The sequence below is a fragment of the Heterodontus francisci genome, chromosome 35 (genome assembly GCF_036365525.1).
Source record: "Heterodontus francisci isolate sHetFra1 chromosome 35, sHetFra1.hap1, whole genome shotgun sequence".
NCBI classification, from domain to species: Eukaryota; Metazoa; Chordata; class Chondrichthyes; order Heterodontiformes; family Heterodontidae; genus Heterodontus; species Heterodontus francisci.
In genome coordinates this window covers 50,257,738-50,273,663 of record NC_090405.1, presented here as the reverse complement: position 1 = coordinate 50,273,663, position 15,926 = coordinate 50,257,738, and the positions used below count along the sequence as shown (strand labels likewise).

General features: G+C 46.7%; 1 protein-coding gene across 5 annotated transcripts in view; it reads left to right on the top strand.

Annotated features, from left to right (window-relative positions):
• Positions 1–15,926, top strand: part of fam169b (family with sequence similarity 169 member B) — a 39,494-nt gene that overhangs the window by 18,699 nt on the left and 4,869 nt on the right. For 2 of the 5 annotated variants that reach the window (XM_068015161.1, XM_068015160.1), the window contains exons 3-6: positions 438–537; positions 4,756–4,841; positions 13,761–13,932; positions 14,416–14,598. In XM_068015161.1, coding sequence (XP_067871262.1) covers positions 438–537; positions 4,756–4,841; positions 13,761–13,932; positions 14,416–14,598 — 541 coding nt within the window. The remainder of the gene's footprint in view (positions 1–437; positions 538–4,755; positions 4,842–13,760; positions 13,933–14,415; positions 14,599–15,926) is intronic. The other 3 variants (XM_068015162.1, XM_068015164.1, XM_068015163.1) reach the window with 3 other exon arrangements.

Sequence of the window (15,926 nt, the reverse complement as noted above, 5' to 3'; positions counted from 1 at the left end):
ATGAGCAGTTAATTAGTTTTGGTGGTGCTGGCTGAGGGATAAGTATTGGCCAGGACACCCGGGAGAATGCCCCCTACTCTCCAACATTACCCTGGAATCTTTTACATTCACCTGGGAGGGCAGACAGTGCCTCAGTTTAACAGTTCATCTGACAGTGCTACAGTCCCTCAGTACTGCACTGGAAGCGTCAGCTGGAGTGGGATTTGAACCCCTGACTTTCCGACTCCGTGCTGACAGTGCTCCCCACTGAGCCATGGCCGGGAAGGTGGGAGGAACCTTCTCAACCCAGATGACAGAGGTTTGGCTGAGTGACAGGGAGCGGACATTGGTGTGACCAGGATAAGCAGGAAGTGTCTCGAAGTGAAGGGATGAGGTAAGTGTGTATTGCCCAGTGTGGACACCCTACAGCAGGGGTTACAGCTTGCCTATCTTTTCAGGTTGCTGTCACACCATCTTCTGTGGCCTTTCTGCAAGTACACGGGGAGGACAGTGAGCACAGGATCTTGGGTTTGTTGGACCCACGGAATAACCAGGCAGGTTAGTAACATCTTGTCCTACTGCCTTCCTGGCTCTTAAGCCAACTTAATTATAGAATGGTATGGCATAGAGTGAGGCCATTTGGCCCATCGTGGCTATGCTAGCTCTTTGAAAGAGCTCTCTAATCAGTCCCTCTCCCCTGCTCGTTCCCCAGAGCCCTGCAAATGTTTCCTTTTCAAGTATTTATCCAATTCTCTTTTGAAAGTTACTACTGAATCTGCGTCCCGCTATCCTTTCAGGCAGCGCGTTCCAGATCACAATTAAACCGCCCGCTGTGTAAAAAGTTCTCCTCATCTCCCCTTCTGGTTCTTCAGCTAATTATTTGCATCATCTGGTTACTAACCCTCCTGCCTGTGCAAACAGTTTCTCCTTATTTACTCTAATATAGCTCCGAAATAACACATTCTGGGAAAAACACGAGGAATGGTAGTCTTCACTTACTGGGAGGGTGTTGATGAACAGAGAGACCCAGGGGGTCAAATACACAGTTCCCTAAATGCGTGAAAGTGGGTGGATAAACACAAGAAAGGCCAAATGTGAGATCATACATTTTGCTTCTGAGAGGCGCGAATCAGAATATGTTTTAATGGTGAGAGAATGGCTGCGGAGAAGAACAAAGTGGTTAAGGCGAATGGAATGTTGGCCTTTATCTCCGAGGGAAAACTGAGTAATGCGCCTCAGGAAAGATATACTGACTTGCACAGGATGAAATTATTCAGATGCTCAGAGTGTCAGGGCTTTGATTTTTTTTCTCGTGTGTGCAATACCTGATAGCAACCACTAGATGCCACAAGAGAGCCACAGATATCAACTCTTTAAACTCTTTAAACCCACGACAGTCCAGGACTATAACCTGCTCCGAAATCCAGGGAGCAGCTTCTAACAAAGTTCAAGCAAAAGCTTATATGTTATAACTAATCCTCCTCCCATCACTCAACCCCAAACTCTTTCTTTATCTCTCTCCAGCTCCCTCCCTCTCCCTTTCTCCTCACCCCCTCTCTCTCTCTCTCTCTCTCTCACCCCCTTCTGTCTCTCCCCACCTCTTTCCCTCTCTCTCATGGCTAACAAAAGAAATCAAGGATTGTATTGGATCAAAGGAAAAGGCGTATAAAGTTGCCAAAAAATGGTAAGCCTGAGGATGGGGAGCATTTTAGAATTCTGTAAAGGAGGACCAAGAAACTAAAGGGAAAATGAGAGTAAACTAGCGAGAAACATAAAAATGGACTGTGAAAAGCTTCTGTAGGTATGTAAAAAGGAAAAGATTAGCAAAGACAAATGTGGGTCCATTACAAGCGGAATCTGGAGAATTTATAATGGAGAATAAGGAAATGGCAGAGAAACTAAACAAATACTTCATGTCTCTCTTCACGGAAAATACTAAAAACCTCCCAGCAACAGTGGAGAATCTAGGGACTCGTGTAAACGAGAAACTGCAAGATATTAGTTAAAAGAGAAAGTACAAGAAAATTAATGGGGCTTAAAGTAGATAAATCCCCTGGACCTGATGATTTCGATCCCAGAATGTTGAAAGAGGTGGTTGTAGAGATAGTAGATGCATTGGCAGTCATCTTTCAAAATTCTATAGACTCTGGAATGGTTGCTGCAGATTGTAAGGTGGCAATTGTAACCCCACTATTTTAGAAAGGAGGGAGAGAGAAAATGGGGAAGTGCAGAACTGTTAGTCTAACAACAGTCGTAGGGAAAATGCTAGCGTCTATAATAAAGGTACTGATAACAGGACACATAAAATAATGGTAGGATTGGGCAGAGACGACATGGCTTTATGAAAGGGAAATCATGTTCAACAAACCTGTTGGTGTTTTTTTGGATGTAACTGGCAGAATAGATAAGAGGGATGTGGTATATTCAGATTTTCAGAAGTCTTTTGATAAGGTCCCACACGAGGTTAATAAACAAAATTAGAGCACATGGGATTAGGGGGAATATACTGGCATGGATTGAGAATTGGTTAACGGACAAAAAACAGAGAGTAGGAATAAATGGGTCATTTTCAGGTTGGCAGGCTGTGACTAGTGGGGTACTACAAGGATCAGTGTTTGGGCCCCAGCTATTCACAATCTATATCAATGATTTAGATGTGGGGATTAAATGTAATATTTCCAAGTTTGCAGATGACACAAAACTAGATGGAAGTGTGAGTTGTGAGGAGGATGCAAAGACACTTCAAGGCGATTTGGACAGGCTAAGCAAGTGGGAAATAAATTAACAATGGAGTACAATGTGGAGAAATGTGAGGTTTTCCACTTTGGTAAGAAAAACAGAAATACAGGATACTTAAATGGTGAGAGGATGGGAAGTGTTGAACTTCGAAGAGATTTGAGTGTCCTTGTTCATGAGTCACTGACAGCTAACATGCAGGTACAGCAAACAATTAGGAAGGCAAATGGTATGTTGGCCTTTATTACAAGAGGATTTGAGTATAGGAGTAAAGATGTCTTACTGCAATTATATAGAGCCTTGGTGAGACCGCACCTGGAGTATTGTGCGCAATTCTGATCTCTTTACCTAAGGAAAGATATACTTGTCATAGAGGGGGTGCAACGAAGGTTCCTCAGACTAATTCCTGGGATGGAGGGATTGTCCTATGAGGCAAGATTAAATAGACTGGACCTTTATTCTCTGGAATTTATAAGAATGAGAGATGATCACATTCAAACATACAACATTCTTACAGGGCTCAACAGGGTAGATTCAGGAAGGATGTTTCCCCTGGCTGGGGAGTCTAGAACCAGGGGACACAGTCTCAGAATAAGGGGCAGGCCATTTCTTACTGAGATGAGGAGGAATTTCTTCATTCAGAGGGTGATGAATCTTTGGAATTCCCTGCCCCAGTGGGCTGTGGAGACTCAGTCGTTGAGTATGTTCCAGACAGAGATCAATATATTTCTACATATTAAAAACATCGCAGGATACGGGGATAGTGCAGGAAAATGGTGTTGAAATAGAAGATCAGCCATGATCTCATTGAATGGCGGAACGGGCTCGAAGGGCTGAATGGCCTACTCCTGCTCCTATTTCTGACGTTCTCTCTCTTCGCCCTCTCTCTCTCTCAGCCTCTTTTTCCTCTCTCCGCCACTACCTTTCTTGTCTATCAATATATTACTGTTATTGCTCCTCTCAACTTTCCTCCCTTGTTCATCCTAACTGCCGACATCTTCCTCAACTTATCTCTTTCCCCTTCCTCATTCTGCAGATCCATTGCATGGCCTCCCCTCTGTCATTCATTCCCGAGGTTCAAACTGTGGATCTCCTCCCTTCCCTCAGTCTGCCCTCCCTCAGTCTGCCCTCCCTCAGTCTGCCCTCCCTCAGTCTGCCCTCCCTCAGTCTGCCCTCCCTCAGTCTACCGTCCCTCCATCAACCCACCCTCTGCCCCACTGCCAGTGTCTAACACTATGGGCCTCAGCAGCCCTTTAAACTAGATGAGGAAGTGTTTTTAAGAGTCGCAGGTAATGCACTAGTGTTACCAGCAGATGGTGGAAGAGAGCTGTGCAGAAATGAGCTGACTCGAGACAAACAGCATGCTGCTGGTCAAAGAAAGCCCTTTGACCTACCTGTCCAGAACACTAGCTCTACTATATTGCCATCCAGCTGTTTTATTCATGGTGTCAAATGTCCTGTCCTTATTCAACCTTCCTGCAGCTGTGCGAATAAAATGCTTGCTGGGGTCCCTCCTAAATTTGCCCTTCACACCCTGACCCCTCTGACCTTCGCACCCTGACCCTTGTATTTGGGTTACTGTCTCTGTGCCGTTAAGTCAGGAATGTGTGACTTTCCTTAGACCTGTCTGCAGTGCATCATCTCACGCCACCTCACAAACCGCCAACCACCTAAATCTCTGCCCCTTTAAATCTCATTCCTCCAGCCACTGATGTTACATCTCGTGCTCTGGTTTAGGATTTATCCACCAATGAAGGGTCAGCACTGAAAAACAACCCTTTCCAAATGGCCCAACTCGTGAAATTCAAACCGAGCCAGTGAGTGAGAAACTCAAACAGGACCCAGCAGCCTGAGGTTTGAGAACTACAGCAGATGGAACGTCACGGGGACTCTCTCCATTCTCCCCCTGTAAGGCTAAGCGGCGGGGTTGAGACAGATGAGCCCCAGTCGCCTCTCGTAGCGTTCTGCACTGTTCCCAGGACCTGGCTGATGGTTTTCTCCCTCAGTATTTATTCCACATTTCCTGCTCTGTTCTTCCAGTGGTCGCTCTCTACTTGTGTGGAAGATGGTGGTCAGTGGATGATGTGTTGAGAACATCCAATGATGCACGGCAGGAGCTGTTACAGGTGAACCTCACCCTCTGGATATTATTATAGACAGCAGTGAGACTGTCAGGAGCTGCTGATGGCTGAGAGAGCTAACCCGGTCAGTGAATCACGGAATCGGGGTTCAGTCCCTGTGGTCTCTGCTGTTGGGTCAACCAGGCAGGTATAGCAACACTGGCCGTGGGTGAGAGGCTGTGTCCCACTTCTTTATTGGGACTCTTGCTGGATATTGGATATTGGATGTTGGGTATGCAGAGTGTGATGCCCGCCATCGTTAAGTAGCCTCCTGACACTCAGTGGATAAGTACACACATGACGGGTGACCATTTGGATATGATAACAGAAGGAGCTCAGAGCCCATAGAAGCAGAGCTCAGTGATAGCGGGATTTTGAGGAGATCTCGGAAAGTCCCTGACCTCACTCACATCCGAACCATAAACTCAGCAGCAGCTGGAAGGAGGGAGGGCGGGTGTTAACATCTGGGCAGGAAATTGAGGAAGTCCAGTTTGTACAGTGTGAATGGACGGACACTGAGATTGGATCCAGTTTGTACAGTGTGAATGGACGGACACTGAGATTGGATCCAGTTTGTACAGTGTGAATGGACGGACACTGAGATTGGATCCAGTTTGTACAGTGTGAATGGACGGACACTGAGATTGGATCCAGTTTGTACAGTGTGAATGGACGGACACTGACATTGGATCCAGTTTGTACAGTGTGAATGGACGGACACTGAGATTGGATCCAGTTTGTACAGTGTGAATGGACGGACACTGAGATTGGATCCAGTTTGTACAGTGTGAATGGACGGACACTGAGATTGGATCCAGTTTCTACAGTGTGAATGGACGGACACTGAGATTGGATCCAGTTTGTACAGTGTGAATGGACGGACACTGAGATTGGATCCAGTTTGTACAGTGTGAATGGACGGACACTGACATTGGATCCAGTTTGTACAGTGTGAATGGACGGACACTGAGACTGGATCCAGTTTGTACAGTGTGAATGGACGGACACTGACATTGGATCCAGTTTGTCCAGTGTGAATGGACGGACTCTGAGATTGGATCCAGTTTGTACAGTGTGAATGGATGGACACTGAGACTGGATCCAGTTTGTACAGTGTGAATGGACGGACACTGAGATTGGATCCAGTTTGTACAGTGTGAATGGACGGACACTGAGATTGGAATCAGTTTGTACAGTGTGAATGGACGGACACTGACATTGGATCCAGTTTGTACAGTGTGAGTGGACGGACTCTGAGATTGGATCCAGTTTGTACAGTGTGAATGGACGGACACTGAGATTGGATCCAGTTTGTACAGTGTGAATGGACGGACACTGAGATTGGATCCAGTTTGTACAGTGTGAATGGACGGACACTGAGATTGGATCCAGTTTGTACAGTGTGAATGGACGGACACTGAGATTGGAATCAGTTTGTACAGTGTGAATGGACGGACACTGACATTGGATCCAGTTTGTACAGTGTGAGTGGACGGACTCTGAGATTGGATCCAGTTTGTACAGTGTGAATGGACGGACACTGAGATTGGATCCAGTTTGTACAGTGTGAGTGGACGGACACTGAGACTGGATCCAGTTTGTACAGTGTGAATGGACGGGCTCTGAGATTGGATCCAGTTTGTACAGTGTGAATGGACGGACACTGAGATTGGATCCAGTTTGTACAGTGTGAATGGACGGGCTCTGAGATTGGATCCAGTTTGTACAGTGTGAATGGACGGACACTGAGATTGGATCCAGTTTGTACAGTGTGAATGGACGGACACTGAGATTGGATCCAGTTTGTACAGTGTGAATGGACGGACTCTGAGATTGGATCCAGTTTGTAGAGTGTGAATGGACGGACACTGAGATTGGATCCAGTTTGTACAGTGTGAATGGACGGACACTGAGATTGGATCCAGTTTGTACAGTGTGAATGGACGGACACTGAGATTGGATCCAGTTTGTACAGTGTGAATGGACGGGCTCTGAGATTGGATCCAGTTTGTACAGTGTGAATGGACGGACACTGAGATTGGATCCAGTTTGTACAGTGTGAATGGACGGACACTGAGATTGGATCCAGTTTGTACAGTGTGAATGGACGGACACTGAGATTGGATCCAGTTTGTACAGTGTGAATTGACGGACACTGACATTGGATCCAGTTTGTACAGTGTGAATTGACGGACACTGACATTGGATCCAGTTTGTACAGTGTGAATGGACGGACACTGACATTGGATCCAGTTTGTACAGTGTGAATGGACGGACGCTGAGATTGGATCCAGTTTGTACAGTGAGAATGGACGGACGCTGAGACTGGATCCAGTTTGTACAGTGTGAATGGACGGACGCTGAGATTGGATCCAGTTTGTACAGTGTGAATTGACGGACACTGACATTGGATCCAGTTTGTACAGTGTGAATGGACGGACACTGACATTGGATCCAGTTTGTACAGTGTGAATGGACGGACACTGACATTGGATCCAGTTTGTACAGTGTGAATGGACGGACACTGACATTGGATCCAGTATGTACAGTGTGAATGGACGGACACTGACATTGGATCCAGTTTGTACAGTGTGAATGGACGGACACTGAGACTGGATCCAGTTTGTACAATGTGAATGGACGGACGCTGAGACTGGATCCAGTTTGTACAGTGTGAATGGACGGACGCTGAGACTGGATCCAGTTTGTACAGTGTGAATGGACGGACACTGAGATTGGATCCAGTTTGTACAGTGTGAATTGACGGACACTGACATTGGATCCAGTTTGTACAGTGTGAATGGACGGACACTGAGATTGGATCCAGTTTGTACAGTGTGAATGGACGGACACTGAGATTGGATCCAGTTTGTACAGTGTGAATGGACGGACACTGAGATTGGATCCAGTTTGTACAGTGTGAATGGACGGACTCTGAGATTGGATCCAGTTTGTACAGTGTGAATGGACGGACGCTGAGACTGGATCCAGTTTGTACAGTGTGAATGGACGGACTCTGAGACTGGATCCAGTTTGTACAGTGTGAATGGACGGACTCTGAGATTGGATCCAGTTTGTACAGTGTGAATGGACGGACGCTGAGACTGGATCCAGTTTGTACAGTGTGAATGGACGGACGCTGAGATTGGATCCAGTTTGTACAGTGTGAATGGACGGGCTCTGAGATTGGATCCAGTTTGTACAGTGTGAATGGACGGGCTCTGAGATTGGATCCAGTTTGTACAGTGTGAATGGACGGACACTGAGATTGGATCCAGTTTGTACAGTGTGAGTGGACGGACACTGAGATTGGATCCAGTTTGTACAGTGTGAGTGGACGGACACTGAGATTGGATCCAGTTTGTACAGTGTGAGTGGACGGACACTGAGATTGGATCCAGTTTGTACAGTGTGAGTGGACGGACACTGAGATTGGATCCAGTTTGTACAGTGTGAGTGGACGGACACTGACATTGGATCCAGTTTGTACAGTGTGAATGGACGGACACTGAGATTGGATCCAGTTTGTACAGTGTGAATGGACGGACACTGAGATTGGATCCAGTTTGTACAGTGTGAATTGACGGACACTGACATTGGATCCAGTTTGTACAGTGTGAATGGACGGACACTGACATTGGATCCAGTTTGTACAGTGTGAATGGACGGACACTGACATTGGATCCAGTTTGTACAGTGTGAATGGACGGACACTGAGATTGGATCCAGTTTGTACAGTGTGAATGGACGGACGCTGAGATTGGATCCAGTTTGTACAGTGTGAATGGACGGACGCTGAGACTGGATCCAGTTTGTACAGTGTGAATGGACGGACACTGAGATTGGATCCAGTTTGTACAGTGTGAATGGACGGACACTGAGATTGGATCCAGTTTGTACAGTGTGAATGGACGGACACTGAGATTGGATCCAGTTTGTACAGTGTGAATTGACGGACACTGACATTGGATCCAGTTTGTACAGTGTGAATGGACGGACACTGACATTGGATCCAGTTTGTACAGTGTGAATGGACGGACACTGACATTGGATCCAGTTTGTACAGTGTGAATGGACGGACACTGACATTGGATCCAGTTTGTACAGTGTGAATGGACGGACACTGAGATTGGATCCAGTTTGTACAATGTGAATGGACGGACGCTGAGACTGGATCCAGTTTGTACAGTGTGAATGGACGGACGCTGAGACTGGATCCAGTTTGTACAGTGTGAATGGACGGACACTGAGATTGGATCCAGTTTGTACAGTGTGAATTGACGGACACTGACATTGGATCCAGTTTGTACAGTGTGAATGGACGGACACTGAGATTGGATCCAGTTTGTACAGTGTGAATGGACGGACACTGAGATTGGATCCAGTTTGTACAGTGTGAATGGACGGACACTGAGATTGGATCCAGTTTGTACAGTGTGAATGGACGGACACTGAGATTGGATCCAGTTTGTACAGTGTGAATGGACGGACGCTGAGACTGGATCCAGTTTGTACAGTGTGAATGGACGGACGCTGAGATTGGATCCAGTTTGTACAGTGTGAATGGACGGGCTCTGAGATTGGATCCAGTTTGTACAGTGTGAATGGACGGGCTCTGAGATTGGATCCAGTTTGTACAGTGTGAATGGACGGGCTGTCAGATTGGATCCAGTTTGTACACTGTGAATGGACGGGCTCTGAGATTGGATCCAGTTTGTACAGTGTGAATGGACGGGCTCTGAGATTGGATCCAGTTTGTACAGTGTGAATGGACGGACACTGAGATTGGATCCAGTTTGTACAGTGTGAATGGACGGACACTGAGATTGGATCCAGTTTGTACAGTGTGAATGGACGGACACTGAGATTGGATCCAGTTTGTACAGTGTGAATGGACGGACACTGAGATTGGATCCAGTTTGTACAGTGTGAATGGACGGACACTGAGATTGGATCCAGTTTGTACAGTGTGAATGGACGGACGCTGAGACTGGATCCAGTTTGTACAGTGTGAATTGACGGACACTGACATTGGATCCAGTTTGTACAGTGTGAATTGACGGACACTGACATTGGATCCAGTTTGTACAGTGTGAATGGACGGACACTGAGATTGGATCCAGTTTGTACAGTGTGAATGGACGGACACTGAGATTGGATCCAGTTTGTACAGTGTGAATGGACGGACACTGAGATTGGATCCAGTTTGTACAGTGTGAATGGACGGACACTGAGATTGGATCCAGTTTGTACAGTGTGAATGGACGGACACTGAGATTGGATCCAGTTTGTACAGTGTGAATGGACGGACGCTGAGACTGGATCCAGTTTGTACAGTGTGAATTGACGGACACTGACATTGGATCCAGTTTGTACAGTGTGAATTGACGGACATTGACATTGGATCCAGTTTGTACAGTGTGAATGGACGGACACTGAGATTGGATCCAGTTTGTACAGTGTGAATGGACGGACACTGAGATTGGATCCAGTTTGTACAGTGTGAATGGACGGACACTGAGATTGGATCCAGTTTGTACAGTGTGAATGGACGGACACTGAGATTGGATCCAGTTTGTACAGTGTGAATGGACGGACACTGAGATTGGATCCAGTTTGTACAGTGTGAATGGACGGACGCTGAGACTGGATCCAGTTTGTACAGTGTGAATGGACGGACTCTGAGATTGGATCCAGTTTGTACAGTGTGAATGGATGGACGCTGAGACTGGATCCAGTTTGTACAGTGTGAATGGACGGACGCTGAGATTGGATCCAGTTTGTACAGTGTGAATGGACGGGCTCTGAGATTGGATCCAGTTTGTACAGTGTGAATGGACGGACACTGAGATTGGATCCAGTTTGTACAGTGTGAATGGACGGGCTCTGAGATTGGATCCAGTTTGTACAGTGTGAATGGACGGGCTGTCAGATTGGATCCAGTTTGTACAGTGTGAATGGACGGACACTGACATTGGATCCAGTTTGTACAGTGTGAATGGACGGGCTCTGAGATTGGATCCAGTTTGTACAGTGTGAATGGACGGGCTGTCAGATTGGATCCAGTTTGTACACTGTGAATGGACGGGCTCTGAGATTGGATCCAGTTTGTACAGTGTGAATGGACGGGCTCTGAGATTGGATCCAGTTTGTACAGTGTGAATGGACGGACACTGAGATTGGATCCAGTTTGTACAGTGTGAATGGACGGACACTGACATTGGATCCAGTTTGTACAGTGTGAATGGACAGGCTCTCAGATTGGATCCAGTTTGTACAGTGTGAATGGACGGACATTGACATTGGATCCAGTTTGTACAGTGTGAATGGACGGACACTGACATTGGATCCAGTTTGTACAGTGTGAATGGACGGACACTGACATTGGATCCAGTTTGTACAGTGTGAATGGACGGACACTGACATTGGATCCAGTTTGTACAGTGTGAATGGACGGACACTGACATTGGATCCAGTTTGTACAGTGTGAATGGACGGACACTGAGATTGGATCCAGTTTGTACAGTGTGAATGGACGGACACTGAGATTGGATCCAGTTTGTACAGTGTGAATGGACGGACACTGAGATTGGATCCAGTTTGTACAGTGTGAATGGACGGACACTGAGATTGGATCCAGTTTGTACAGTGTGAATGGACGGACACTGACATTGGATCCAGTTTGTACAGTGTGAATGGACGGACACTGAGATTGGATCCAGTTTGTACAGTGTGAATGGATGGACACTGAGATTGGATCCAGTTTGTACAGTGTGAATGGACGGACACTGACATTGGATCCAGTTTGTACAGTGTGAATGGACGGGCTCTGAGATTGGATCCAGTTTGTACAGTGTGAATGGACGGACACTGAGATTGGATCCAGTTTGTACAGTGTGAATGGACGGACACTGACATTGGATCCAGTTTGTACAGTGTGAATGGACGGGCTCTGAGATTGAATCCAGTTTGTACAGTGTGAATGGACGGACACTGAGATTGGATCCAGTTTGTACAGTGTGAATGGACGGGTTCTCAGATTGGATCCAGTTTGTACAGTGTGAATGGACGGACACTGAGATTGGATCCAGTTTGTACAGTGTGAATGGACGGGCTCTGAGATTGGATCCAGTTTGTACAGTGTGAATGGACGGACACTGACATTGGATCCAGTTTGTACAGTGTGAATGGACGGACACTGACATTGGATCCAGTTTGTACAGTGTGAACGGACGGGTTCTCAGATTGGATCCAGTTTGTACAGTGTGAATGGACGGACACTGAGATTGGATCCAGTTTGTACAGTGTGAATGGACGGGCTCTGAGATTGGATCCAGTTTGTACAGTGTGAATGGACGGACACTGACATTGGATCCAGTTTGTACAGTGTGAACGGACGGGTTCTCAGATTGGATCCAGTTTGTACAGTGTGAATGGATGGACACTGAGATTGGATCCAGTTTGTACAGTGTGAATGGACAGACACTGAGATTGGATCCAGTTTGTACAGTGTGAATGGACGGACACTGAGATTGGATCCAGTTTCTACAGTGTGAATGGACGGGCTCTGAGATTGGATCCAGTTTGTACAGTGTGAATGGACGGACACTGAGATTGGATCCAGTTTGTACAGTGTGAATGGACGGACACTGAGATTGGATCCAGTTTGTACAGTGTGAACGGACGGGTTCTCAGATTGGATCCAGTTTGTACAGTGTGAATGGATGGACACTGAGATTGGATCCAGTTTGTACAGTGTGAACGGACGGGTTCTCAGATTGGATCCAGTTTGTACAGTGTGAATGGATGGACACTGAGATTGGATCCAGTTTGTACAGTGTGAATGGACAGACACTGAGATTGGATCCAGTTTGTACAGTGTGAATGGACGGACACTGAGATTGGATCCAGTTTGTACAGTGTGAATGGACGGGCTCTGAGATTGGATCCAGTTTGTACAGTGTGAATGGACGGACACTGAGATTGGATCCAGTTTGTACAGTGTGAATGGACGGACACTGAGATTGGATCCAGTTTGTACAGTGTGAATGGACGGGCTCTGAGATTGGATCCAGTTTGTACAGTGTGAATGGACGGGCTCTGAGATTGGATCCAGTTTGTACAGTGTGAATGGACGGACACTGAGATTGGATCCAGTTTGTACAGTGTGAATGGACGGACACTGAGATTGGATCCAGTTTGTACAGTGTGAATGGACGGGCTCTGAGATTGGATCCAGTTTGTACAGTGTGAATGGACGGGCTCTGAGATTGGATCCAGTTTGTACAATGTGAATGGACGGACACTGACATTGGATCCAGTTTTTACAGTGTGAATGGACGGACACTGAGATTGGATCCAGTTTGTACAGTGTGAATGGACGGACACTGAGATTGGATCCAGTTTGTACAGTGTGAATGGACGGACACTGACATTGGATCCAGTTTGTACAGTGTGAATGGACGGACACTGAGATTGGATCCAGTTTGTACAGTGTGAATGGACGGACACTGACATTGGATCCAGTTTGTACAGTGTGAATGGACGGGTTCTCAGATTGGATCCAGTTTGTACAGTGTGAATGGACGGACACTGAGATTGGATCCGGTTTGTACAGTGTGAATGGACGGACACTGAGATTGGATCCAGTTTGTACAGTGTGAATGGACGGACACTGAGATTGGATCCAGTTTGTACAGTGTGAGTGGACGGACACTGAGATTGGATCCAGTTTGTACAGTGTGAGTGGACGGACACTGAGATTGGATCCGGTTTGTACAGTGTGAATGGACGGACACTGAGATTGGATCCGGTTTGTACAGTGTGAATGGACGGACACTGAGATTGGATCCAGTTTGTACAGTGTGAATGGACGGACACTACAAATGAATAGCTGTTAACCCTTTCTGTGTGCATGGGTTTCAGGTGCTGTCCGTTGGTGAGCAGATTGTCCTTTATCTCCTAAATCGGGTTGTCTATTTGAGCAGGGAGTGGTTGCCTGGCAACATTCCATTCCGTCTTCATCCTGCGAACCAGTCCGCCAAAATCGTCTGGAGGAACAGAGAGGCTGTTGGGTTTTATACCGTGAAGCAGGAAGGTAAATCGACAACTCTGTCGTCACATACCGGTGTGATCCACAAACCCTGTTAAACCCAGCTCCCTAACCTTGCAACCCAATCAGGATAACACTCCTAGATTACATGGTAACCCAATAACTAACTCAAAATCACGAGATAACCCAATAACTAACAGCTCTGGATCATGAGATAACCCAATAACCAATACCTTTATTTAGTTAGATGCAGAAGTAATTGGTTTTGAACAGACTTGTGTTTCAGTAACTGGACTCAGTGCCTGTTTTGATCACAAACGTCTCTGGTGAACTCTCTCAAAAGGTGGGATGTTGAGTTCAAACCCGGATACTGAGCCTCTATAGATGGTGGGCATGAACACTGAATTGTACAGCAGGATGCTGCTGTTCTGACATGTCCCAACCCTACGTCCTGGGGATTTTATTGGCTCTTGTGAAGTGGCCTGAGCGTTGTTGACAGTTGGTTTATCTCTGCTTGCTTTGATCTAGGTAGTTTGTGTACTGACTGCACCAGCCAGTGTTACCAGCTCCCTGTACTGGATACAGTGTTTGTCAGACGGATATACCAACGCCTGGGTATTGGACTGAGGATCCTGCATGACTTCTGCAGCACCTTCCCTGACCATGAGGCCCTGGGCATCAGCAGACCCATCTCCGCAGCCATGTACAAAGGTGTACACACCTCCTTATTTCATTAACAGCACTGCATCGTTTGGCCTGGAGCCACATACAGCAGGAAGGCTCTTGTTCGATCACAGATACTGAAGGTTCAAACAGCTGATAGAAGTGTCCTTGCCCCCCCCACTCTGGGAATACTTCCACGGTCATCCCCCTCCCTGTCTCTCTAACCTCATCCAACCCCACAATCCTCCGAGATCTCTGCATTCTTCCAATTCCGGCCTCTTGTGCATCCCCGATTTTAATCGCTCCACCATTGACGACTGTGCCTTCAGCTGCCTGGGCCCTAAGCTCTGTAATTCCCTCTCTAAACCTCGCCACCTCTCTCCTCCTTTAAGATGCTCTTTGATCACCTGTCCTAATATCTCCTTACGTGGCTCGGTGTGAAATTTTGTTTGATTATGCTCTTGTGAAGCACCTTGGGATGTTTTACCATGTTAAAGGTGCTATATATATGCAAGCTATTGTTTTTGGGAAAGGGGGATAGATCAGCCGGGATTCCTGATCTGAGATCCCTGTTGGATATTTGGATAGCTCATGGCATCAGGATTGAGATGACGTTCATGGTTGAATATCTTACCACCGTCTAGGCTGAAGAGCTGTCAGTTGGAGGGGTGGGTGTCCAGTGTCCACAGTTAACGTCTTCAGAGGAAAACATCAAAGGAAAAGGGAGAATAAAATTAGGAACAGGAGACGTCCATTCAGCCCCTCATACCTAAGCCAGCTTTCAACGAGATCATTGTTGATCGGAATCCCACTTTGGTTCATAATCCTCAATTCCCTTACCCTCCCCAAAAAAAATCAATCTGCTTTGAAATTTTCCATTGACCTCCATCCTCAACAGCTTTTTGGGGGGAGAGAGAGTTCCAGATTTCCCCTTTGTCTGAAGAAGCGCTTCCTGACATCACCCCTGAACGTCCTGGTTTGAATTTTAAGTTTCTGCCCCCTTGTTCTGGACTCCCCCTCCCCCTATGACCAGAGAAAATAGTTTCTCTCTCTCTAACCTACCAAATCCTTAAAATTATCATAATCACCTCAATTAGATCACCCTTTAATCTTGTTGGTAACTGAACGTTGAACTGCTTTTTAATGATTACCTGTAAACAGTCTGTCGGATAGCTCAGTCAGGATGTGGACTGTCTGCTGTTATACAGACCAGGGGCCCAATATCCTTTGCCAGACCTGAGCTCGCGGATCCCAGCCTTAATTAACTGCGCCTCAGGAAGGAAAGGGCCAAGCAGGGAATCCCCCTCCTGTGGGCGAGGGTGTGGTGAGCCAGTACTGAGCTCTGCTGCACTGCCCTACACAGTCAAATTGCCTGG